The sequence below is a fragment of the Cyphomyrmex costatus genome, unplaced genomic scaffold (genome assembly GCF_001594065.2).
Source record: "Cyphomyrmex costatus isolate MS0001 unplaced genomic scaffold, Ccosl1.0 scaffold43, whole genome shotgun sequence".
Taxonomy (NCBI): Eukaryota; Metazoa; Arthropoda; class Insecta; order Hymenoptera; family Formicidae; genus Cyphomyrmex; species Cyphomyrmex costatus.
The window spans coordinates 912,001-937,902 of NW_017278534.1; the positions used below are offsets into that span (position 1 = coordinate 912,001).

At 37.8% G+C, this 25,902-nt stretch overlaps 2 protein-coding genes across 5 annotated transcripts in view; both read left to right on the plus strand.

Moving 5' to 3' along the window:
• The window catches only part of LOC108777355 (PTB domain-containing engulfment adapter protein 1), a 35,230-nt gene extending 25,642 nt beyond the window's left edge, over positions 1-9,588 (plus strand). For 2 of the 3 annotated variants that reach the window (XM_018544219.1, XM_018544217.1), the window contains exons 2-9: positions 4,131-4,241; positions 4,352-4,419; positions 7,213-7,395; positions 7,511-7,837; positions 7,965-8,188; positions 8,265-8,476; positions 8,549-8,775; positions 8,847-9,588. In XM_018544219.1, coding sequence (XP_018399721.1) covers positions 4,169-4,241; positions 4,352-4,419; positions 7,213-7,395; positions 7,511-7,837; positions 7,965-8,188; positions 8,265-8,476; positions 8,549-8,775; positions 8,847-8,921 — 1,389 coding nt within the window. In that variant the 5' untranslated portion in view covers positions 4,131-4,168 and the 3' untranslated portion in view covers positions 8,922-9,588. Of the gene's footprint in view, positions 1-4,130; positions 4,242-4,351; positions 4,420-7,212; positions 7,396-7,497; positions 7,838-7,964; positions 8,189-8,264; positions 8,477-8,548; positions 8,776-8,846 lie in introns of those variants that run through there. The other variant, XM_018544220.1, reaches the window with a different exon arrangement.
• Positions 9,589-11,818: 2,230 nt separating this feature from the next.
• On the plus strand, positions 11,819-25,660 carry Clic (chloride intracellular channel protein 5). Of its 2 annotated transcripts, none has more exons than XM_018544229.1 (4): positions 11,819-12,039; positions 23,929-24,234; positions 24,345-24,671; positions 24,868-25,660. In XM_018544229.1, exons 1-4 carry the CDS (start codon positions 11,971-11,973, stop codon positions 24,946-24,948), a joined length of 783 nt encoding a protein of 260 aa, XP_018399731.1. In that variant the 5' UTR covers positions 11,819-11,970; the 3' UTR covers positions 24,949-25,660. The 2 variants fall into 2 exon arrangements, with proteins under 2 accessions (XP_018399731.1, XP_018399733.1); XM_018544231.1 differs by lacking the exon at positions 11,819-12,039 and adding an exon at positions 12,538-12,596.
• Positions 25,661-25,902: the final 242 nt, after the last annotated feature.

The following is a 25,902-nucleotide window of genomic DNA, read 5'->3' on the forward strand; positions in this document are numbered from 1 at the left end:
TTCTATAAGCATTAAAGATTTTGCTTTTGATCCTGTTGTAAGTACAGAGTACATGAAAGTTTATCTGTTACACGCAATATTTTTGTGTTGCTTTTTTATTATTTCACTCTGAGAAAAAATACTTTTTAATAAGTATTTATTTGAATATATTGGCAATAAAATTTTACTTACAATAAACAAACATTTACACAATGAAAAGAAATGAATTAAATCGAATTCTTGTGTACCAATAAACATATACATTTAGTAAATATAAATTTATATTGAAACGATTTATTAAAATTTAGTATGTTTTGGCGGCTAATTAATTATCAATTTCTCACTTTTTCAATTCTTTTTTATGAAACGCTTTCTTTGATTTAAAATGTGTATATGTTAAGTGATTTTTAATAATGCATACTTTATATCTAAAATATTGCTTCAATATTTTTCTTTTTCGCCATATATACAATGTAATCTTATATATATAATTGAATACACATAGAGTTATTATCATGGACATATGTTTAATTATCAAGGACTCGCGATTACTACTTTTACTTGTTGATTGTAATCAGCGGAAAAATGCCAGTTTAATTGTTTCATAACTACTATTGTCCGTCGTGAATCGTAATCGCGACGCACCCGGCGACTGCGAAAACACGCAAAGAGAGGAGAAACGGGGGCGGACAGTTTGATGTATCGCACAGCGGAGAAAGAGAGCGGCACAGATCCGCGCCACGATCCGTTCGCACGGCGCGGCAACAGCCGGCGCAACGCGCTTCGGCTTTGGCGTTCGACCTCTTTGCGCCTACGTGGGAGGAATAGGAAGTCGTGCATTAAATCCGAACCTCCACCTTTCAGCGCTTAAACGCCTCTCAAATGGCACGGCCGCTGGACGCCGGCCGTCGTCCACTTCGAGCGCACAAAAGCGATTGCGCCCATTTCCGAGTAGACCGCGACGTCTCTTCGAAGATGTTTCCTCTAGGACGAGATACTCGTCGATTTAAAAATGTCACTATACTTGAATGGACGTTGTTAGTGTGACATCAATATCGTATGGCCGACATCATCAGTTGATGCTTACAATCAGGTGTCAGAGATTATCTTGATAAAACTCGTTAATTATTCATTATTGCGATATTCCTGCAGTATACTAGTATTAATAGACATTAATACTAATAAAAAAATTCTTGCGATCTTTGTATTATACTATTAATTTAATATGTTCTTTTTATCTTATGCTTTTTTTATTTCATACTATTCATAATTTTTTTTATTGGACCCAGAGATATTGATCTGATACTTTCATAATTATAATTAGTTATATTTATAAATTATTGGAATTTATACATGCGTCTTAAAATTAATCGTGAAGATGTAAGAAATTTAGCGATTTTATTACCTTGAGTATTTTTTTCTTTTTATTTCTTACAACTTGTCTTCTTTATATGATTCCGTTAAATTTAATCTAGCACAGCCGTCGTGTTTAAATATGGCCAGCACAACGAAAGTGTGTATAAAGTAAGAAACTGACAGTAACAAATACCTAAATTCTTGTCTTATTCGTGTTAGTGGCTACGCCAGTTTAACAAACATATCCGAGAACGTCTCGGCGAGCTCTTGGACTTTCTCGCTCGCGCGTATCGAGCGGAAAGATTCCAGTCTCGGCAGCTCACTTGTTACTGTGTTTATTGCCGAATTAACTGCGAACGTCAAACGTTCTCATTTACGCGATTGAAAAATTCTATTCTTAGGCTCTCTTCACGTTTGAATGCAGCTGTAGGTGGTATCGGAATTCCGGATGGATCGGAACGCGCTCTCGTGAGGCTGCATTCCTCTTTTGTTCGAGGAAGGTGTATGTAGATAAGCCGTTTAATCTCGCGCAAACACGCCTACATACCGTGACGTTACAAAGTCAAATTCGCGACTGCGTGCAAAGAGATATTCAAATATTTCCGCAAGCATAAGTATTGTATTTCTGCAGTTACTTCAGATAAGCTTAAAACCTCCTTGCATGTTGACATATATTATATATAATTAGCTAATTAAACAAACGTCAACTACGTTCGTTGCTCCAGTATTTTTTCTTTTTTAAAAAATAACCTCTTTTTTTTCTCAAATATTTTGAAGACATATTCTGAAATAACGATTTTTTGCTAAAGTATCTAAAAGTCAACTAAATACAGATCTGCAAATTATCTTGTTGGACTATTAAAATTATTACCCAGAAATTTAAGTGTGATGTGAATGTTGCAAAAATTTTGGCACTCTAGCCAAACTCAATTTGAGTGTTCTGCATATTATTTTGATGGTTCAACAAAATTCCTTTCCAATCTGTAGCTAAATTTTTAAGACATTTTAATAAAACCGTCCTTTAATTAATAAAACTAATTGAAATTAACATAAAAATATTTCACTCATGAGTAATCTGAGATATTGGCATCACAAATTGAATTGTCACGCATAAGACTAGACATAGAATATGCAGTAGAATGCAGATAATTCATATCAGTATTTTGTTACACGAGATTTGCAGAATAAAAGTATACCAGATGTAAGAATCGGTGATAGATGTATGCGTAACGAAACGTGCCATAACGTAACATATCGATTGCACTTTATCTGTGCATACTTGATCCAATTGGATACTTAATGTCTCAAAGTCTGAGATGGTGTCATGCAAGATGATGAAACGCGAAAGGATTTAGCCTTCGTCTTCAAGGCTGACCGCTGGTGAACAATCGTCCCATGCTTTAAGTGGATTTCACACGACTCTGTGTGTCCACGACGCCTACAAGAAACAATAGACCTAATGAGATCCTTCATTTATTTTTTAAATTATCATAATAATCAGTATTTCTCGAGAAAGAAGAAAAACATCACGGGAGACACTCAGGAACGACAGATAAACACTTCGAGCGTGAGAAAACTTGATGTGTGTATGTTAATACGCATGTAATTGACCTGATTTTCTATGAATATACATAAGCTTCGTTACGTCAAAAGATTCAATCGCGTTCTTCAGATAGGAATGATAAAGAAAACTGGATCTCTCGCGCGAGTAGGGAGAAACGAGGAGCGAAATGACGGGAGACGTCGAACAAAGATTTCGCGACTGCAATCGTTTCCAATGAAAGAGCAAGGAGAGGACAAAATGCACGCTCTCGTTGCATTCTCTCTCAGGGCCGCGTCAATCTAGAACTGTAATTCATAGTAATGCGATTAAAATTGTGTCTATAGCATAACGACTGTTACAATTATAATTGTAAAATATACAGTAGGTTATCAAAAATAACATTGTTATAAAAAATAACGTTAGTCTTTTATATTTAATTATATATATAGTATATATACATGATTTTAATATACAACAAGTAATACGTTATAGATTAATAATTCGTACCGAAATTACAACATTAGAATTTATTTTTAAGATTTATATCTATATAAATTGTATATTACAAATTTGCATCGGTATATCACTTGATATGTTTGTGCTCTCTTTTGCAAACATAACGAGACCGTTCTTTGGTCACGAGCTCTCGTTGATCGCGGTGATACACGTGATAGTTTTTGCGACGCAGGAGCTTTAAGTGCGCGGTTAGAAATGATTTTCAAGACACAGATAAAAGCGAAGGCGGCTTGCTTGAGAGATCGTGGAAGTAGGAAGAGAACGGTAACCTGGATAGAGTCCAAAACTCACGTCCCACCTCATAAAATGTCGAGGGAAAGGAAAAATTACAGCTGGCGTTGGCTTTTGATGTTTGACCAGCAGCCCCTTTAAATCTTCATAAGCAGTCGCTCTATAAGCCTTTCACTGTCACGAACAGCGAAAGAATAATACTCGTGTATATGTTTAAAGTTATGAGAATCATATCTTTTAGAACCGGAAAGAAAAGTTATTATAAATGCTATCGTTTTATAGTAGTATTAAAGCTAGAAAACCATTTTTAGTTGCAAATTTTATGTATATATTTTAAATGTCTAAAAAATTTAATTACTTTAATTTATGTAGATATATTTAATCTATTCTATGTTCACACACACACACACACAGAAAAGTCTAAACATTATGCGCCTTACTTACGAATTAAAAACGTAATTCTTTGATACGCTAATTTGACGATTTGTTGGTATTTGTGTTACAGAGGGGTCTGAGAGTCGGTTGTAGCCAGAGGCCGACAACATGAGAAACTCGACGTTACTGAAATGGGCGCAGAATTCGGCGAACAACAAAAATCAGCCGAGCAAAAACGGAGGTGAGTAACCTGACTCTTCAATACACGTGTATCGGGACTAGTATTAGCAAATATGGTTCGCCGCTGCTATGGCGAAGGTTGAAAAATCATCGCGACTCTCCTGTTCGCAGGAACGAGTAGGAACTGGATACACCCACCGGACGCGCTCCAAAAAGGACATATCGCCTACCTAGTCAAGGTATTGTACGATTTCTATACTGCGAGAATTTCTTCATGTTAAGATCGTATTTGTCTTATAAAGGTATTATTTACATCCTGAATTTTTTTCGCGATGAACTGTATAATGATTGCTTTTGGAAATTATAATTTGCATTGAAATTTGTGCCAAAAATTGGGAGTAATGATTTTTAGCAATGAAATTCTTGAATCTTCAGGACGGAAAATTATTATAGTGGCTTCGAAATTGTATATGTATTTATATATTTTAAGGCAAAGGATGTTATGAACTAATGAATTATAACAAATCTTACTCGGGAAAAGCTGAAAGATTTAAAAAATAGACCTCTACTCTCTAAAGCTTAATCTTAATAAGTAATTGATCGAGATGTTAATTGATCTTAATAAATAATTTATTAAGATTGCGTTTTTTAATGGGATGTTGAAAATGCTTTTAATTATTGATACGAAGTTTGCGTATATGCACGTTGACGAAGGTCGCGAATTTAATCGCGGGATTAACAATAATGGAGCTACAAGTACCATTCTAGCACCGTTTCTCGGTATCTCGAAACTGACGGATGAAAGGTCGAGGTCATCGCGACGAGTATCGTCGATCCTCTTCTTCCGCTTTTAATTTCATCTCTGGTAACTCATCGAGTTCGTAAATTCACTGAGCAGGATATCCATTACGCTTTCGTGGAATTTGTCGACATGCGAACACCTAGTTACCTTTCGTTGCTAACAAGCGTAATTAAGCTAAGTTGATTATTTCGCTGGGCGGAACGCCGAGGCATCGTGTACGGCCTGGGAAAAGCCAGAGAAATTGCTGGCAACCATTAAGCAATAACTAGGAAAGATAATGAAAATAGAGGTAGTTGATTGAGAACAAAGATATTCTTTATTATTTTACTTCTTTTAGAGAAAAAATATGTTTTAATTAATGAAATTTTAATGTCCTTTTCAATAGAAAAATTGTTATCTTTCTTTGAAAGACAAGATTTATCAGAAAGCAGTTTTTTTCATAGAAATATAAAAATTTCTCATAATTAATTCGTAAAAATTCGATATTTTCTGTAATGACAGAAAGAAATGCAAGTCTGGAAATATCACAATCGGATGTCTCGTTAAGAGATATCTCATAAAGATGTTTAGATTGACTCTAACGACGACGGGAGGAGTTTAATGTTCGGTTGTTAAAAGGTGGAAATAACCGTATAAAAACCGAAAGTAACTCGCGATTTACACTTTCTAGCCGGTTGTGGAATCTCATTATTTCTGAATGACTTGCACAGAGAAACAGAAGAAAGATCCTAGACTCGAAGTGTTCATTCATTTCGCGTCACCTGGAAAAAGTGCGCAACTTGCAACCGTTTGCCTTTCGTTTCGAATTGTTACCGGCACGTACGTAAGTTTCCTCGTGAATACGAATACCGGTATATCGCGGATGAATTGTTGTTCGAGACGCTAAGACCCCAACCGGCGCGTCGCCACGAGTTCGTTGAACTTCGAAACTTTGCGAGCGGCCAGATTTCACTATCTCACGAATGAAACGAGTGTCGTGTCGTCACCAGTGAACACGAAACAGCGGAATTGGCATGTCCGGACATGCCTTTTTCTCTAACCGGATTAGGTTTCCGCAATCTTACTCTCTCCGTATTTTTTTTTTGGAAGGTATTCCGCTGAAGAAAAATTTCTCCACGTGTTAACATATTCTAACACATCTTAATCGACTGGAGAATCGATTTAATTTCTCATTAGGCTGAGCGAAAAGAGATGTAAATCTTCATTTTTTAATTAAGAATAATTTTTAAAAATTTAGCAATTTTTATGTGAATTTTTACAATTCTGAAAGAGTTAAAATTTTATATTTTTATTATACAATTTATATAAGCAAGAAACAAAATGGAAAATGCAATTAAAATGCGATCAGATTCAGTTTTGTGTAAGCGATTGAGATACAATTCTGTCATTCTAGAAGATTCGTAATTTGATCGGGGATATAAAAGTATCCAGAGATCATTAAACTACGCAGCGAAACGTCATCGTAACACGATAATATCGCGCAATTTGTCAGTGTTACGTTTATCGTGTTGTTCGTGAAAGATTAAAGTGCATAAATATTTTATCGAGTAGAAGGAATGCGGCGTAAATTTCCGTTAGATGTGCGTCTTATTTCCAAACGTCATTACGAAATGCCTCGTTTCTTTTTGTTCGGTTTGTGAAATGCGGCGACTACAAGCAGTTCCATAATTATCGATTAGATTAATTTCCCTGCCGATATATTAATATTATTAATTATGTATATTCAATTTCCTTTTTCGCTTTCTACGACTTGCGATAAAGGTTGTAATTAGTATTTTCATTTTTATGTCAGTAATTCCTTTTCCTACAATTCACGCGCTATAATCTTTGCGCTTGATAAATAAATTTTTGAAAGATATCCGGAACTCTTAGGCTGTTTTGGTTACGTAAAAGGTTTAAATATACATGTAGCGACTTATTTGCAAGTAGTTAGACAATTATTCTTTCGGAAATTACCTTGACGAGAGATGTCGTGCGCTGCTAATTTACAGATGTATGCGGAAAATTTGCAACGATTACAATGCAAAAATATGCAGAGTGCGAAGGAATGCGCTAAGAAAAGACCGCCATTAATCAATAAGTACATTTGTATCGTGTTTTTAGCGTGAATTTTTTTAGAGACGTCACAATATTCCCCACGCTGCGTCGTTTTGTCTTGTTATTTTTCTACAACGAATTGCGTACATTGATTTTCCTTTTGTCATCATATTTCTATGACTTAATATTTTAGTATTTGGGCAGCACAGAGGTGGATCAACCCAAAGGCATCGAGGTCGTCAAGGAGGCGATTTGCAAACTGAAATTCAATCAGCAACTTAAGAAGAGCGAAGGCACAAAAACCCCGAAGGTCGAGCTGACCATAAGCATCGATGGCGTGGCGATACAAGAACCAAAAACGAAAACGACGCCCAAGGTTAGTGCCATTTGTCCATGTGAAGAATTAACTTTTATGCGATAATTGCTTTTCGTATTCATGCATTCAAGGCTCGATTACTTGGTCATCGTTTGATCGAAGGTTATTCTTGCAGCGAATTATGCATCAGTATCCGTTACATAGAATTTCATACTGCGCCGACGACAAAGGAGAGAAGAAATTCTTCAGTTTCATCGCGAAGGAAGAGGACGCGGAGAGGCATACATGCTTCGTTTTCGTCAGCGACAAACTAGCCGAAGAGATCACGCTGACCATCGGTCAAGCCTTCGATCTAGCCTACAGGAGGTTCCTGGAAACATCCGGCAAGGATTTAGAGACGCAACGACGTTGTATGGTGTTACAGCAGAAAATAAAACGACTTGAACACGAAAACAACGTTTATCGGCAACGATTGCAAGATGTCGCGGCTATTAAAGGCTCGGTTAGTTTGAAAAAAAAATACATGAAACGTATTTTATAATATTTTATATAAGTTCCTTAGTATAATAGGATGTAATAATTGTTTCAGTCATATATTCCCAATTATGTACGTTTTTATTCTCATTTAGGCGGATGTGTCGACGTACCTATCACAGCATAACATACCCGATATTCTTCATGTACCTGGAGCTTCTCATCTTCTCAGTACCGATTCATCGCAAGTCAATGGTACAACTAGCAAGCCATTGTTGAATATGAGTGACAGTAACGGAAATACATCCAATGGACCTCAGCAACCGCCGCCAGTTCCACCGAGAAGTTTTGAGACGAATTTCGACGATGATTTCATGGGGTATGGGGTTAACACAGCATTGAAAATTTTATTAGTTTCTACCTTCTTGATTTCATATTATTTTCATTTTTTATAGGAATGAGCCGGCACCAATGCCGTCGGTTGGCACCAAATTGGAAGGGCTGTTGATGGATGAGTTTGAGGAAGATTTTAACCCAAGAGCTTATGAGACCGCAGCTAATGGTCTTGCTAATCACCAGTCAAATAATCCGCTTCTTAACGGTCAAATATCTTCGGGATCGAACTTTTTCTCACAATCTAACGGCACAACCAGTCCTCCGCCCCTGCGTAAGTGTGTAATTTATAGACATTAATTATATTATGCATATATTATCTGAGAATATTGTATTTTCTTTTCAGTGGCACCACCACCAAAGACGAAAGACTCGAGACGTCAAAACGGAGTCAAAGAAGATCTGTTTGGTAGCATTCCTTTCAACCCTACGCCAACTTTAAATATGAAGAATGAATTTAAGGATCCATTTGAAATGGGAGAATTTGAAGCTTCGACCATGACATCCAATCCTAGCCAACAAGAATTGGAAAACGCTATCGGTTTACTGGATAAGAAGCTGCTGGAGATGAAGGTAAAATATGCAATCTTTACTTTTTAATTGCTTCTTTTGTAACAAGTTATGACATGATAAAAAATTTTCAGGATGGCTTTAGTAGAGGGCTGTGCATTGGAACTGATGACTTTTCTTTGGAGAGCTTGGACCCACTGCGAAATTAGGCTCGTTAATTAGATCAGAAGCTACGAGCGTCCAAACGAAAATTTTATTAGTGCTCTAGAATGCAGAGTACGATATACCAATTAACGGATAAAGCAATTAGAGATTATGTCCGTGTAAAACCAAAATTAGTCAATTATTACTATTATCCTACTCGTATATTTATGATCATGTCCGATATTTATGGTATACATATGTGAAATAATTCTATAAGCGTGTATCCTACACTTTCTGGTAATTTACGCTATTTTATCCGTTGCTTTAGAATTTGGGTCCAATTCGAACAGCGCAACTGAAAACGCGTTTATCGTTGTTAATGATGAGTCTATGAGATGAAATCTCAAGTCGACCGTTAAAGTGGAATGAGATATTATTCTAATCAAGATAACACAATTATTTAGACGAGAGAATTTGTTATATACATATATACTTAAAAAAAATCTTATTGCGAATCTTATATCGACGATGGTATGCTTGCGTCTTTCATATTTTTTAACGAGATTGAAAAAGAACTAATGAATTAATATTATAATTCTTAGCCACCGCATCGGAGAATTGGTGACGGCCGAGTAATCTCTTATATTCTAAAGCTGTAACTGAGAAGGGAATACAACTAAGCGTTTCCTTCTGATTTTAATATGTAAAATATAGATAAAAAATGAGAGGCATAATTTTTTATAACTGCTGAGTTGCATGATAAAAGAGTAAAATCCTTTTTTGAAAGAAATTGATATTAAATCATTAAAAAATTACGTGTCTTTTTTTCTATATTTTAGCACATTCAAAATTTATTAAAATTTGAGGGGAACGTTTAGTTTTGTATTCTCTTGTATAAGAGGAGTTGATAATATATTGTATATTTTACACTCGGCCTAGTATAATTTAAATTCGTCACAGTGTTCAATCGTCTGTTGGAAAATGAGCTATTAGATGACAAAAAAAGAATGAAAAAAAGCGAAGCACTAACCGTTATAGCGTTTAGAAGTCACACTAATAATGAACGCATAGCTTTCATATAGTCTGTCGATTGAACTCATACACTCAGAGCATATCCTCTTTGGTCCGTCGTACATACCTTTCTTTTAACGCGCGAACGTAAGAGGGAGAAAAAGTTTCATTGTAAGAGAGCATGAGAACTTTTGGCTGTAGAGTTTAAGATAATCTCTATGATCTGACCAAACGTAAGACGTTAAACGAATTCACGTTTATCGCTATATAAAGAGGATTAGTAATTATGTACATATGAAATATTATTGTTGCTATATTGTTTAAGAATCATAGTTAAGAATATAGCATATGGATTATTTCAACTGAAATGTTGAACATCCAATACGTCTTCCTTATACTCTGTATATTAAATCTCGAAATAATCTAAAGTTGTGCAATCGTCTCGTCATAATACCACATAATACTATCCTTGACGCTTTCATGACTGAAATGTCACAAACAAAATAGCTGTCACAGTTTTCCAACCATGGTCTCAACTTTAAAAAATTGATAAATTTTTGGCCGTCCAATTTTTCCTCCAAATTTTATTTTTATTTCCTTTAAAATTGCATACGATATCATTCCTGAGATTTGTCTTTCTTATTTTCTGTATAATTTTGGTCAGCAATGTCACGTTGTATCGAGGTGCAGATAATAACGGTAAGGAAATATATAACGTGAATTAAATATCTCAAAACATTGAAGTATATTAAAAACAAAGTAGTGTGAAGTATACAAAAAATATATTTTTATAAAGAAAATATAATAGAAGATATCATGGATCACGCTCTTAAAAAATCACATCGCTAATTTCAAGATGAGGTGTAAATTCAAAATATATTTTCTATCACACAAATATAAGTGATATATATCACATTTATCTACAGACAATAAAATCGTCTCTACAAGATACTTTGAAGACGGTAAAATGTTACGTAGAATCTCGAAATAGCGAGTCATTGAAAAACATAATTGTCGCGTATTTGCGCATCTGATAAAAAGAATCACAAAAATGATAGAAAAATTGTTTGCATGTAATTATACAAATAACGTAAAAGCCTAGAATATATCTTAAAAGCTTCCAAAAGACGCTCTAATTTTTGTATATTATTTATACTGTTTTATAAAAATTTTATTATTTTAAACATCTCTTACAGAATCTTTAATTGGAAAATAGTGATTATAATTATGTATTGACTATCAAAAGCACTGTCGTTCAATACTTTTAATTTCTAGGCGTCTGTTACAGGAACAAAAATGAATTCCGAATTATTCTATTCTTTTTTAGATTTCTATTGTGTTTTTAGGGAAAACGGAGCAATTCCGATTTAAATCTATTCTGATTTATTCTATGGTGTAACACCAATGACAGCTGATGTAATTTGAAGCAAATTTCTGATTAGTGTTTATTAGTTTATAAAATTCAAGATCAATTTTCTATTTGTCTTAAATATTATCACTATTTCGAAATTGGTTCACCTGGGTTCCTATTTTTCCATTTTTAATAATAGTAATGATATAGTTATATTGTCTGGTACTGGACTTATATTTTGTAACTCGTTATGTATAACGAATTATGAAATACAGGGTAGTGATTATGTAACTTTTTTTTTTTAGAGAGAAAAGTAAAAATCTTTATGTAATCATGTACTGTACATATACACACATACATACGAAAAATGTTCCCTTTTCATGTTTCTCCCCAAAGGAAAAAGTTACATAATCGTTACTTAGATTCTGATCTTACATCATTTATCGAACTATTTTCAAATTAGGCGCGTTTTCGCGCGCGCGCAATGAAGCGTCACGTGATTCGGCGGGCGCGCCGCAGGCGGCGCCAGCGGCGCAAACGTATTGCGGCAGCAGCACGCGTGACGGTCGTGACGCGTTGCGTCAGTATTCCGCGGACTTGCGTTGTGTTCTGTTCGTTCTTTACTTTTATTCAGTTTTGCGTCGAGTCACGGGAGAAAGAGAGAGAGAGGGAGAAAGAGGTAGCCGCCGAGATACGCCACAGGACAAAAGTGCCTTTTTCCTTCTTCGCTGCACACGAAGATCCCCGTCAGGATGGCGGACGACAATCACGAGAACGGCACCAGTAACGGCGACGTGCCCGAGATCGAGCTGATCATCAAGGTGAGTGTGCCACGCGCGGTCGAGGATCCGCCGCGCGAGCGAGACGGACAGATCGGAACGGAACGTCGGGAGAGGGAGGAGAGAAAGACAGAGAGGAAAAAGGAGGCGGTTGTCCCCGTGAGCGCTATGGGCGTGGAACGGCCAACTGGTTTTCGTTTACTCCAGCAGGAAACCGCAGGTTTAATCCCTGCTTCTTCCTTCCTATCCCGGCGGGACGCCGCCGATCGTGAATTCGACGGTAGCCCGTGGTCGGCTAGAGCGCGGAAATAATCCGCGTCATGACCGTTGACCGTTCCTCAACCGTCTCTCTCTCTCTCTTTCTCTCTTTCTTTATCTCTTCCTCTTTCTCCTGTACGACTTTGTTTTTACTTCGCGTCATGTTCGCGTCTGTGATCTCGAGAGGATGCCGGGCTCTTCGTGTACGTTCGTCGTTCAGCCTTGGTCGTTTCTGTTGGCTCGAGCGAAGCTCCCTCGCGCGTTCGCCGACGCGTGATCGCCGGGGACCGCAGCCGTGAACGAGCGAACAACGGACGCGGTTGCACGCGGAGAGTACGTGCGTACGTATTAAGTATATACCTATGTACGCGCTGCCGTCGCTCAGCCGATATACACAGCGGACGAAGAAACTCCTCCCGGCCGAGAAGGGCTCGTCGCGGTGGTTGCACGTGTGTCACGAGTTTTTCGGCCCGTGTGTCTAACGTTACATCAAAGGGATCGCAAGACCGGTCTTTATACCGTCGTCCAATCTCCGCTACGGACTCGCTATATCGTCGCGAACGAAGATTTCCGCGTCTCTAGCTCTCACGCCGGTCGACGGTTAATAGACGGCGGGCGTCGGGAGAGTCCCTTTACTTTCGCATTACTTCTGGAAACCTTCTGTTCGCGATGCTAGAAATTGCTCCGGGGGAGAGTGAATTGACCAATCACAAATTGATGAAATGATCGAATTCGAATATTTCTCGCAATACGTCGTTTATTGGTTTTAAAATGCTGAGTCTATGCTGCTAGACTAACTCGGTCCGAGTTCTTGGATCTAGGAATGTGTAGGCAATCAATATATAGTTTTAACGAAATGACGTTAAAGTTAATTGTCTAAACACCTTTTGATTCGAGAATTCGCGAACACAGGGCTTAAGATGCTAGTAACATCGAATTTGAGGGGACTGTTATTGTAGGTATCTTAGTTTGATTGCGTTAAGTCTGAAAAGTAATCGGCGCGCGATTATATATTTGAATTAAATTTACTTAATAATGAGAATAAAGAGGAAAACGGTAATAGGAATTGGTTTTACTGCAAGGATTCTTTTGGCTTTTAAATTTATTTAAATACATGTATTATTCCTTGGACCGTGTAAGTGGCGCTTGTCTCACTTACAAGTTGATTTATTTATATGACTATTTCTAGCATCGTGAAACACAAGCAGATACAAGAATCAGAGGTTAAGAATCGACACTTATAAATCACTTCGAGATCTCGAACGAATGGACCAATCAACAAATTGATGAAATGGCCGAATTGTTGAAATGTGATTTATTAATTCCCCCTCCTGAGATGTCAGAACGAAGAAAGAATTGGTCAATTGCGTTTTAAAATAATTCTAGCATCGTGAAACGCAAGCAAATACAAGGCTCAAAAACCAGACGTTCGGCACGCCGCCGCCGTGCGTATGTTACACATTTCTTTACGCATGGAGTCATCGAGGGCGCCGAAGCCACGACGCTCCCCTTCGCCGGAGGCGCTTGTGCATTCTGCGGGCGTTACGTCGCGCGGCAGATGGGACACGAAAAGGCGCCCGCTGTCGCCGTTGTTCCTGTGTTCCTCTTTCCGCCTGCACTTCCCGCTTTCCGACGGGAAAAGCCACCGGGCAGAAAAAAGTTGTCTCGCGCGCGGCGCGATGGAAGTGGACGGGAAAATGAAAGGCCGCGGTGACTAGACTGATTTTTCTGCCGGTGCCCGTCCTGAAACTTTATTTTCGAAAAAAATATCGTGTACCGGAAATACTAGAGATACGTAACACGCATAAATTTATGTCAAATTATATATCAATTTGATATATTTTTTATATTATTTCTATAGGTCGCCACTGCTCTTATTCGATATGTTATTAATTTAACTAAAATGGAGTTAAATTTAATTCAAGAAAACGTAGTGAATTTGGTGTATTACTAAGTACATACGTTAATATAGACGTTGTTCAATTTTAAATTAACTAAAGAAATGGATTAATTTATATTTTGGTAGGCACACACCGAGAGAAGTTACTTTAATAAAGAATGTTGCTTAACTCAAAAGAATAGGTTGCCATTCCTTTGATGTCTAATTCATTATAATGAGCTTTCTATTATACAATAAGCCATTAACTTAAGCTTTAAAGCCAGCATTCATAGTCTGTTATTATTCCAAGATCGTCTTAAGTAATGTCTTAAAACGCTAATGCGGCCCTCTGATTGGTTCGTAACATCTCAAGATTGAACTTAAGACGATCTTGAATATAAGAACTGACTATGAATACCTCTAAATATCTAAATCTTGAATTATTCCTCTCGTATTCGACTGTGATTAGTCAGTTTGTTACGCCTTAAGATTCAGGCCTAAACATTGGCTTTTTGTAAAAAGTTTATGACAGAGTATATTATTATATTCACGAGAAGTTTGCAACAGCAATGGATAAAGACACGGCGATAACCCACAAACCTTCTGGTATCTTTAAAGTCCATAACGGAGAGTGTATTAAATATATAATTAATATTTTTGTACATTTTTGTATGCGCGATATTTTTCGAGAATACAATTCCTGGGATTTCCCCGAGATCATAATATCTATAGGATCGATTGATCTTGTACGCCGTACAAATTCCATCTGTCTCGCCGCTGGCACATTCCTATCTTATCGGAATAATTCACGCGACGTTTTAAGATCTTGAGATCAAATCTCCTTATCGCGCGATTAGCGGCCGGCGGAGAAATGTGAAGGAGTTTCTCCAAGGGATTTATACGTTTCCTTTTTAGGACATTGAAAGTGCCTGCAGATTCTTGTCACACGCGTCACGTGTGTTTTTTTACGTTAAGTAGAGTGGTGTTGTTTTTGAAAGTAAAATGTTTTGACGGTGCTCTTCAAAGTAACTTTTGTAACTCTTCGAGTCCGCACTCTTGTGTTTTTGTTCCAAATAAAAAAATTGGGATGAGTCATCGGTGAAATATATTAATACGCGCGACGTATTTCTAGAAAGAAAAATATGATTTAAACAAGATCGATGATCTTACAATACATGATATCATAATTTTGCGATATCTATATCGCTTTATTATGTGATTTCGATATATTACGATATCGTATTCGATTACGTTTTCGATTCCGATTAGATTAATAGCCAGGCTATTACGATCGTTGTTATTCTTGATTGATTCGATTCGATCGAGGGTGAACTCGACGCGAGTTCTTGAAACTTTCTTTTCACCGCGTTTCCAAGGAGGAAACGACTCCTTAAGTGGAAACAGGCTACCTTCGAATGACCATTAAAGAGCTTGCGATTGAACTTTCGCCGACGATCGATCAAATTTCTTCCGAGAGAAATACTGCACGCCATGCATGCAACGATCTTAATACATGACGTTGAATTAGATGACTCGTGAAAGGAACGAAGCGTCTCGGAGTCGAAATCGCAAACTTTTGAAATTTTCTCCTGGAAAGACAATGTCGCGTCACAAGATTATAATTTAGGATATAATTTATTATTATAAAAAATTAAATTATTACACATTATATTGACTCTCCAAATTCTTTGGAGTGGAATCTAACTCTAAAAAATGAGCCAATTCGTGAAAAAGAATGGCTTAATTTACAATCCTTAAGGGTTAGAATAACCAAATTTTTATTAAAACTAAATTTTTTTTTTATTAGAAAGCAAGAAAGTTTTTTAAGTCAACAATACGAAACATATTTCTCATTATATTTCGGAGTTATTTCATTGAAAACAGTATAAATATAAAAAAGGCAAAGAGACAAATAATTTAACTTAAATTACTTGGCTCTTTGTCCTCTTTATATTTATGCTGTTTTATATATATATAGTGCCTTATAATTACTTTTTTTCCATTGAAAACGTTCGCTGTTTAGTCTTTGCTTGTTCCTATTGTCGAAGGTGAGACGGTCGTCCATATCGATGCGACCTGTCCTTAAGTGTGCCAACGCGAATTCTACGCGGCAGATAACTGACTTATTATCTCGATTGCAATGTTAGATACATATTCAGGTAGCGAAGAAGTGTCACACTGTCAATAATGCGCTCTTCAGCCTGTATATTGCGAATAAATAGGTACATGATAAAGATACAAAGGCTAATCGTGAATTATCAGTTTGGAGAAAGAAATCATGATAAAATTGATTCGTCACGGAAAAACTGGACTCACTGAATCTCTTCGAATCTCGCCGAGAAAGAGTTCTTGTTGACACGTATAACTGCTTAATTAGAAAAATAAAAACGTCTGTATCTAGTTCATTGAGGCGTGCTACTATCGAGTTGTAGAACGACTTCCTCGAAGTTTGCAATATCTTATGCTTGTATCATACTATTATAGCGATTGGAGATTGCCTTCGCGTTTACGTCTCTTGACTATAGTAAGAAAGAAACTGCTGGCCAGCGGTAACATTTTCCTCTAACTATCTAAATATTTATCTAACACTGCAATCGAGATGATAAGTTAGTTATCTAACAGGTTGCCGCGTAGAATTCTCGTTGGCATACTTAAGGACAGGTTGCACAGATATGAGCGACTGTTTCTCGCCTCCGCCGACAATAAGGAACGAAAACTAAAGAACGTTTTCAACAAAATAACTCCGAAATACCGTCGCGATGCAATCTGCAATAAAATAGTGTGACATGGGCGTCAGCACGACTCGATTCGAAATTACAAATCGAATGGCGCGTGTTTGAATGCTAGAATGAACATTCTCAAGTGAAGTTTTGAATTTGGTCTCCTCGCAACGAAATACCGCATGCATATTGAACGACAACTATTTAATTTATTCTGTTAACGAGGTCAAAACTATGCCGGCACGCCGCTGGATCAGCTATATACCGTTGTTGTTGTAAATCGAAGAACGACGGAGCGGCACCTCAGGCGTAATATTTTGGATCCAATCGTCGAAATCGCGCGGGAAGATTTAATGGTAAACCGGCTGGATCTTGCACTCTCGGGAGGCGATCGCGCAAAGTTCTCTCGGATAAGTGTGTCAAACGGGACGAAACGACGAGCGACTACCACGAGGTCCTCCGCGAGATTCTACCGTTAAACGATGGACTCCTTTGCCTTCCGCTTTCCTCGCTCCTCTGGCTTTCCCCGCCGACTTCGGTGACTTCGTTCCCCGCGACTTCTCTATTTTATTCCTCGATGATTCTAGGAATATACTCGCGTTGATTTACTAACCTTTAGAAGGCGGTTTATTGCTAAAATCTCACAGCAGTGACTGAGTAAGATTTATTAGAACATTTTTAACGTGACTGTAGTGATTTTTTCGTTTTGATTAAATTTAATAAAAAATTGAAACTAGAGGAGTGTGAATTTTTCCAGTCAAAATAACGTCAGCTTTGCTTGTAAAGAGTTGTAAAGAGAATTAAGAACTTGCTTTCGTCCGAAAAAAGAAATATTTTTTTAATACGAGGCAAAGGAAAAATCACTTAAATACGAGCTTGATATAAATTAGAAGACAGGATATCACATTTTTAAACTAAACGGAGACATGATAGAAAAGATGATGTCCCCTCTTTCTCTCTCTCTCTCTCTCTTTTTGACATCTTTCTTACGAATACGGTATTTTCTTTTCGACTTGTTTGTCATACTCATATAATATGCTATGTCACAAGTCTCTTCTTTACCAACGTCCCGTTATAGACTTATTTTTCCCGTCGTGATTACACATACATACATTGAGCGAAAGAAAAATCGCGTAACCACTTGCGAGCATGGCGATCGATCGCCATTTAATCTCCTCTAAGGTCATTACAAGCGTGTCTAGGTGGAAGTCAGAGACACTCGAAGAGTTCGCACGATCGTTCCACGAACACGTAACACCGTTGTTTAAACAAAGTATTAAAAAAAGTTGCTAAAAGGTACTCGAGCGCAAGAGGAGGAATCGTCCTTCGCGCGATACGAGATCGAAGGATGCCGCCGAGGTCCACATGACTACAAAACATCGTCCCGCTAATAATAGCCGCTTACGTATGTACCTTCGCGAAAGATGTTCCGACACAGTATTGTTTCTTTTTTCCTTCTTTTTTTCCCCATCCGTCATTGAATTTCATTCAGGAAAAATGGCGAGCAGGAGAGGCTGATGATTGCGTTGTAGAATTATGGCTAAATGCGCTGTATATATATATATTCGTTAGAGGTCGTACTTGCACGCGTGCGTACGTACACGTGTGTATATTTGCCTACTCGTAACGGTATGTACAGCGGGATGCCGGATGAGGCCTGTACAAGTATGGTATGCGATGGAGATGTTTGTAGAAGGAGGTTCCGTATTGTGTTATATTATACAAGCCATCTATTTATTAGACGAATTAAGCCACAAAAGTAATTATATGTAATTATGAAGGATATAATAATCGTAACACACAAGAATATTTAATTATGATCAATTATAATCTACGTCTCTCATGGATTGTTACTGTAGATATTCATTAAACCGTACATTCATTATCGAATGCTTTCTATTTAGTGATACAAGTCGACACAAACATTCTGTCTTTGTTGACATTCAGAGAGTAACAAAGATAGAACTTACGTCGACTTATGTCACTAAATGGAAAGCGCAATTAGTGCTTTCCATCAAGAGATACATAACGTTTTCTACTGGGAAAACTAGTGGAACACTGGTGTACACTAAGTGCAATTGAGTGCAAATCAGTGCACATATTTTCAGTGTTAAGAAGTAATTAAACTCTTTTAATTATATGTTGTTTGTGCCATAACAATCGCATTACCTTAAGAAGTTTAAATTATTTATTAACACTAAAAATATGTGAACTGATTTGCACTCAATTGCACCAGTTTTGCACTAGTTTTCTCAGTGAAAAATGCTAACAGTGTAACACAATGATCATTTCATTTTTGTTTAACTGAAAAACAACAAGCATGTAATAATTCACTGTATCATCTATGTCTCTTGGAAAAGCCTACATTGAGAGAAAAATGTACTAAAATGCATTTTAATAAATATTTGTTTTAACAGTGCCAGTTAAACATTTACTAATCGTAAACATATATTTATTTGATTTAACTACAACAGATATTATTTTTATTTAGCAATTATTTATTTTCTGTAAATAAATGTTCTACTAGTATCATTCAAATAATTATTAATTAAAATTTACATTTTTCAGTGTATGTTACAATCAGAATCGCAATTCGAGAGATCGGAATTGTGTCACTTTCGAAGTCATTGACTCGTCCATATTTCATGAAGCCGTTCGCGGGGATAGCTTCCTCGTAAGACTTTTGTCGTGCAGAGAATTACTCGGGCGAATGACACAAGTGCGCAGGCACGCATTAATTTCTTTCAGGCATGAAACAAGGTTGTCCGCGATGTTACCATTAGCGATACCAGCGATGCATATAGTCGCTCTTACTAGTCGTCGTTCTTCCCTTTTTCCGTTCGGTTTCTTTTCCCCGTTTTTTCCGCCCGGTTCCGCGGCTTCGACGGAGCCACGTAATGTTGTCGCGAGGCCGCAATAACGCGAATCATTCGCGTAACAGACATCGACGTGAAAGAGAAGAAAAAATAAAACACTTCGCCCCTCTCTCGCTCGCCCAAACCGAGATTCCACGTCGAAGTGGTCGAAGGTTGCCCCCCCGTCGCCTGTAAATATGCTGAACTCTATCAAACACGCCAGTGGTTTCACCGATCCGCGTTCGGCAAATGCTTGCGCGGCTTTTCAAAGGAATGGAATTCGCCTGCGTGTGTGTACACGCGCGTCGTATCTCCTCCACGGCGAGTTAAATCGTGTCGTTAAAATTCTGAACGACACGATAAATCTTACCAATATGCACGAGACGGAGAGAGATTTGTCGTCGCGCGATTTTGAAAAGATTCACCTTCCCATCCTTCTCGATGTACGCTGGTTTTCTTTCGTCGCACTCTGAAAAATATGGATTTAATTTTCCGTGGTCCAAACCGAGTCTTCGAAGACTCGAGCAAATTTTCAATTTTAAATAATTCTTCCTCAAATTCGAACACGTACGAAAGAAGTGAAAGACGTTTCGGATCATATTGTAGAATCACATTTTTAAATTGTTACAAAAATATATCAGAATTTTTTTTAGATTTTTTAGAGTCGAAAAATCCTCTTCGAAAAACACAATCGGACACCAGTAACTCGGTTGGACTGTTATGAGAAAGCAGTGAAAAAATATTGAGCTATGAAGGATTAAAGTATCAATGCTATCATGGCGGCGGGGATTTAAAACTCATGGTGATAAATCCACATGTTGATATTAATATTGGGTGCCATGCTTTCCATTTGATGACAGAAATCGACACAAGAGCCGTTCTTTGTTATTTTCTGAATATTAAGAAAGATGAATATTGTTTGTATCAATTTAAAATGGAAAGCATTGATTAAAACAGAAAGCGGCAACACGGCGAGAATTATAATATACACTGAAAAATGTTTAGCAAAAAAGGTCTAACCAGAACCGCATTTTGATGAGATCATCAATCAAAAATTCTGTTCTCATCAAAATTGATGAGCTATTCTGGTTGGACTTTTTCTGGTTGGTTTAACCAGAATATCTTTCTTTGTGTATAGATACTGCGTGGGTGTTAAATCCACATCGATATTGTTTCTTAGAGTGTTTTCTGCAAAATATCGAAGGATGCGCACCTGACATCGCATACGAATTTTCAAGCTTTCGTAATAGAGAAAGGAGGTGAGAAGCGCCGACCGCGGGTGAGAGATAGAGTCGCGTTCAAAGATGGAAGATGTTCAGTGTCTTCATGACATTTGATCCGCCATCCGCGTTCTTCGTGCAACCCGTATATTCGACATGAATACCAATGCTAGATTTCCGTTGGGGAGTCTCGAAGGACTTCTTCAAACTCTGTTGTCATGCTCTCGCTTTATTTTACGTTATATGTTTTGATAACGTCGACTAAATGTTAATTATTCTTATTCTTCGAATCTCTTTTTTAAAAATCCGGGGAAAAAATCGATATTTTCGAAAGGATAATCGCAACGTCGCGACTTAAATTAAAGTTTGTAAAGATGGTTTCGCTTGGTGAATTATTTGTCTCTCGTTATCTGCTTATTGCGCGCTTTATTCGGAATAAATGACTCATATCTCAAAGTCGACTTGTGCAAATCGTGGACGACGGGACAGACATAACTCTTCTTGAATATTCTCCGTGGAATTCTCGATTGTCATAACCACCATGCGGAAAATCAAGCACACGTTGATAATCAAAATAAGCAAGGTTTGTTTGATTATCCTCGCCGAATATGTCGTTATATTTTATTTCATCTTTCCGCACGTTCCGGAAATAATGATGCAGCAGACTTTATGCGCAATGACGGCTCCGTGCTTTTCGGTCAACCGACCAGACAGATAGTTTTGATACCGTGCCGAGAACGCATTCAACTCCGAAAGATGTTTAACAGATGTGCGATGGGCGCCTGAGGGATTATCATGACACGCGTTCATATTTCATATTTAACATTAAGAGTGTGGCTGTTTGAATCTTATTCGTGTAAGACAAATAAAACTTGGTATCAGACAGCAATATACATCGCTGAATGGAGCGTGGAAACAGATCCGCACTTTTCAGCCTCGTACAAAAGTACGATAGAATGTAAAAAAAAAAGTGAGACCTCTAAACCCCTCAATAAATGAACAAATCTCGGTATGGATTTTTTAAAATAAATAATTTTACAGATAACACTTTTGCTCCGAATTTTTTTTTTCGCTTTTTTCGTTGAAAAAACTCGAAAGTACCCGTTGGGCTTCTGGAAAGACGTTTTTCGGGGCATGTATATTTGTATTAAAAACTGACGATTCATAAAGATTCGTTATCGCGTCCCTGATCCGCGAGAGCAATCTCTAACAGGAGATTTTCTGACAGAATTGCGCGCGCGCCAAATGGAACCTTTAACTCCCTCACGTTGTGCAACGTCCGAAAACGGATTGTGCGTCATCGTCAAGAAAGAATACAAAACGAGGTGTCGGCTGCTGTATGACGCATGGGACTGTGATGGAAAGTGTAAGACATCAGTAGTAGTAAACCATAGTAGCGACGAACGATACAATAGTACGTTGTGATATCGCGCGACCACCTTCTGTTCTGTAAACGCCCGGCTTGTTAGATCCTGGAAGAGCGGCCGATTGTTAGCACCCGATGAAAATAGAACCATCGTTGTCCGAAAGAAAGAGAGAGAGAGAGAGAGAGAGAGAGGGGAGGGGGAGGGAGAGTTGGCGAACTGCCGAGATTCAATTTGCTCGAATTACGGGCGATCGTGGTCGGGCCTGTCCGAGGAGAGAACGATTACGTTACACAATGCGTGGGTTGTTTAGCTTCCATCGGTTGGGTAAAGGATCAAAGTATCGAGGATAACGATCAGGGAATGTCATATAATGAAAGATATTCGCACGATTGTCCATTAGATACGGTGTATTAGATGCAATATCATGCAATAATTCTTGTAACGATCAAAGGTTAAAAAGTATGAAGGCACGAAAAGTGTACGATTATAAATGCCACAGGGAAATAAAGTTGAATGGTTGAAGCCGCCGGGATAGGAGACAAAAAATTGAAATTCCCTGGTGATGATGTATACTCTCTAAATTCTTTGAAGTGGAATCTCACTTTGAAGAGTTTAAATTAAGCCAGTTTTGAAAAACAATTTTTAATCTTTAAGAATGAGATTTTTCTTTTCGGAGGAAGATTTACTTTAAAAGCTTTAGTTAATAAACATTTATTTTTCAACGTTTGACGGTAGAAGTTAGAATAATTTAATTTGCCTCGAGAAAAGGCTTCGACATTCGAACTTTGAAATTTTGAAGATTTTTCGTAATTGTTTTGAAGCTTTCAAGGCACTTTAAACTTCGAAAATTCGAAGTAAATTTTGAAGATTCGAATTCCTTCGAAGCTTCGAGAATCTTTGAAGTTGTTAAAAGTAATAGCTCTGGTAGAAGCACGCGTTTTCTAACTTGGAAAATATCAGAATCTACACCGAAACTAACACATCGACGGAAAAAAAAAAGATAATTTTGATTGGTAGATTGCGTAAGGTTTTTTCAGGATGACCATGAACGCAAACGCAGTGAGGACGTCAGAGCCGAGCGAATAAATAAACCGTGACATCGGGGAAACGAGTGCGCCGTGCTCTAGCGGGTTCGGTACTCTCTCGATTCGGCCGATCGAGCAGTAGAAAATGTGTGGTGGTGGGACGTCGATCGGGGGTTTGACTAATGGGTTGGGTTCACTTCCAAACACAAAGATTCGCGCGTTTCGCCACGCCGCTGTTGGATTCGTGAACTAGTTGTTGGCTGACGTCAGCCTCTTATCGCCCAGAGATACAGGCAGGATAATCGAACCCGCAAGATACCGCAGAATTTACATGCTAGTTTTGACGTTAATAGTCGCCAAATGCAGCTTTTACTATGAAGAATAATAACGAGATGTAATATATCATAAATGATTATATGAAAAAAAAATCTCACATAGAGATTTTATAAAAGACATATTTTAAAAATCGTAATAATATCTATATTCTTGAATCTAAAATACATTTGAGATCACGTGTATTTTTTTAAACAATAATATATTCCTTAATTAATTAGAAAAATTTTATTTACATTTATTTTGATGTTAATGAAGAAAATATCGTTTTTAGGCATCGACAATCGATGGCCGTCGAAAGGGCGCCTGTCTCTTCTGTCAGGAATATTTTATGGATCTGTATCTCTTGGCGGAGCTGAAGACGATTTCCTTGAAGGTGACCACCGTGGATATGCAGAAACCGCCGCCCGACTTTCGCACCAACTTCCAGGCTACGCCGCCACCTATCCTGATCGACAACGGCGACGCGATATTGGAAAACGAAAAGATCGAACGGCACATCATGAAAAACATCCCTGGAGGGCACAATCTGTTTGTACAGGATAAGGAAGTGGCCACTCTTGTGGAGAACTTGTTCAGCGTGAGTGTTGATCAATCCAGTCGAGAGTGAAACTAATCGGGGAAACTGAGCTGTTGAATTTATAGTCTTTCTCTGACGAGGCGAGAAATTCATGTCTATCCGTTTTACAGAAACTCAAGCTACTGTTACTGAACGCGAAGGATAAGGACAAGGATCCCAAATCCTCGTCGCTGATGGCGCATCTGCGTAAGATCGATGAACATTTGGGTCGCAAGGGTACGCGCTTTCTCACCGGCGACACCATGTGCTGCTTCGATTGCGAACTGATGCCGCGGCTGCAGCACATCAGGGTCGCCGGCAAGTACTTCGCTGACTTCGAGATACCGGAGACTCTGGTACATCTGTGGCGGTACATGCATCACATGTACAGGCTCGACGCTTTCCTACAGAGCTGCCCAGCCGATCAGGATATCATTAATCACTATAAATTGCAACAGGTAAGACGCACGGGTGGATCTCTAATTGTGTTAGCGTTCAGCTAAATAATTAGCACTTTTCGACAAGCCTTTAATTCACATCTTCACGTCTTTAATTCATATGTCACGCGATGATGTAATCCCATTCGTCGCGCAGTAAACCATAACTTTTCCCATGTCCTCGACCGATATAATTACGAATCTCGTTACTTTGCAGAGTATGAAGATGAAGAAGCATGAGGAGCTGGAGACGCCGACCTTCACTACGAGTATCCCGATCGAGGTCAACGATGACTAGGTCGGAGCTTCCTTGGCGAGTCTGCGATCGCGTGACTTTGATTAAACATCGAGATCGGCCTAGCGAGACGGTGAATTGCTTCGACGGAGTTTCAACGGCGTGCATTTTGTAATTTAATATGTCCAACATTAGAGCATCGAAAACAAACAGGGATTCTACTGTTGAAACTCTCGTCTTTCGAGTTCTGTGCAAAGCTCGTGTCGTTTCCATCATTGATTGATTCATATCTTTTGCTAAGCAATTATTGCTGGATGGCATCCCTTTTTTGTGGGATCAAGTCAGGTGTAAACGGATTAGCTTTTTTACCGCAAACGACGCGAAAACATACATAAGTGCATTAAAGCATTCAAAATCTTAAAAATGATAGAGAATATTGATTTTCTCCATTTTTCTTCTTTTTTTTTCTTCCACTATGTACAACATGTGTACGTAGTTTTGACCTGAGTAGTATTATCAAAATTTTAATTTGCTATTGTCGATCCGAGGGTTAAGTTTACTAGAAAAAGCGATACTGATTTTGTCATTTTCTGACGGTAATAATTATGGAAATTAACGCCAAGAATGCAAAAGAAACGTATGCGTTCAAGAGAATGAAATTGGTGCCATTAATATTTTTGCAGTTTTAATAGAAATTATCCTTTGGATAATAATCTTTATTCCTAAGCATTATTCTTACATACGATTAAGCAAATCAAGTAGATAAAATAAACGTAGAACGCTTGATGAAATGTTTTAACATTATTAATAAACTTGCGTAAATCTTTTCAAATGTTTAGATATTTTTCTTCTTTTCTTCATCGTTTTCATTCAGCCATTTATTATCATGAGCTACAGTAACGAAATATTTAAAACATCTGTTTTTAACTGTTTTCATATTGTCATCTTAACTTTTATTTACGAACATTCAGTCTATTGTCTTCGGTTCGTAGTCTTTCTCAACATACTTTTATTTAA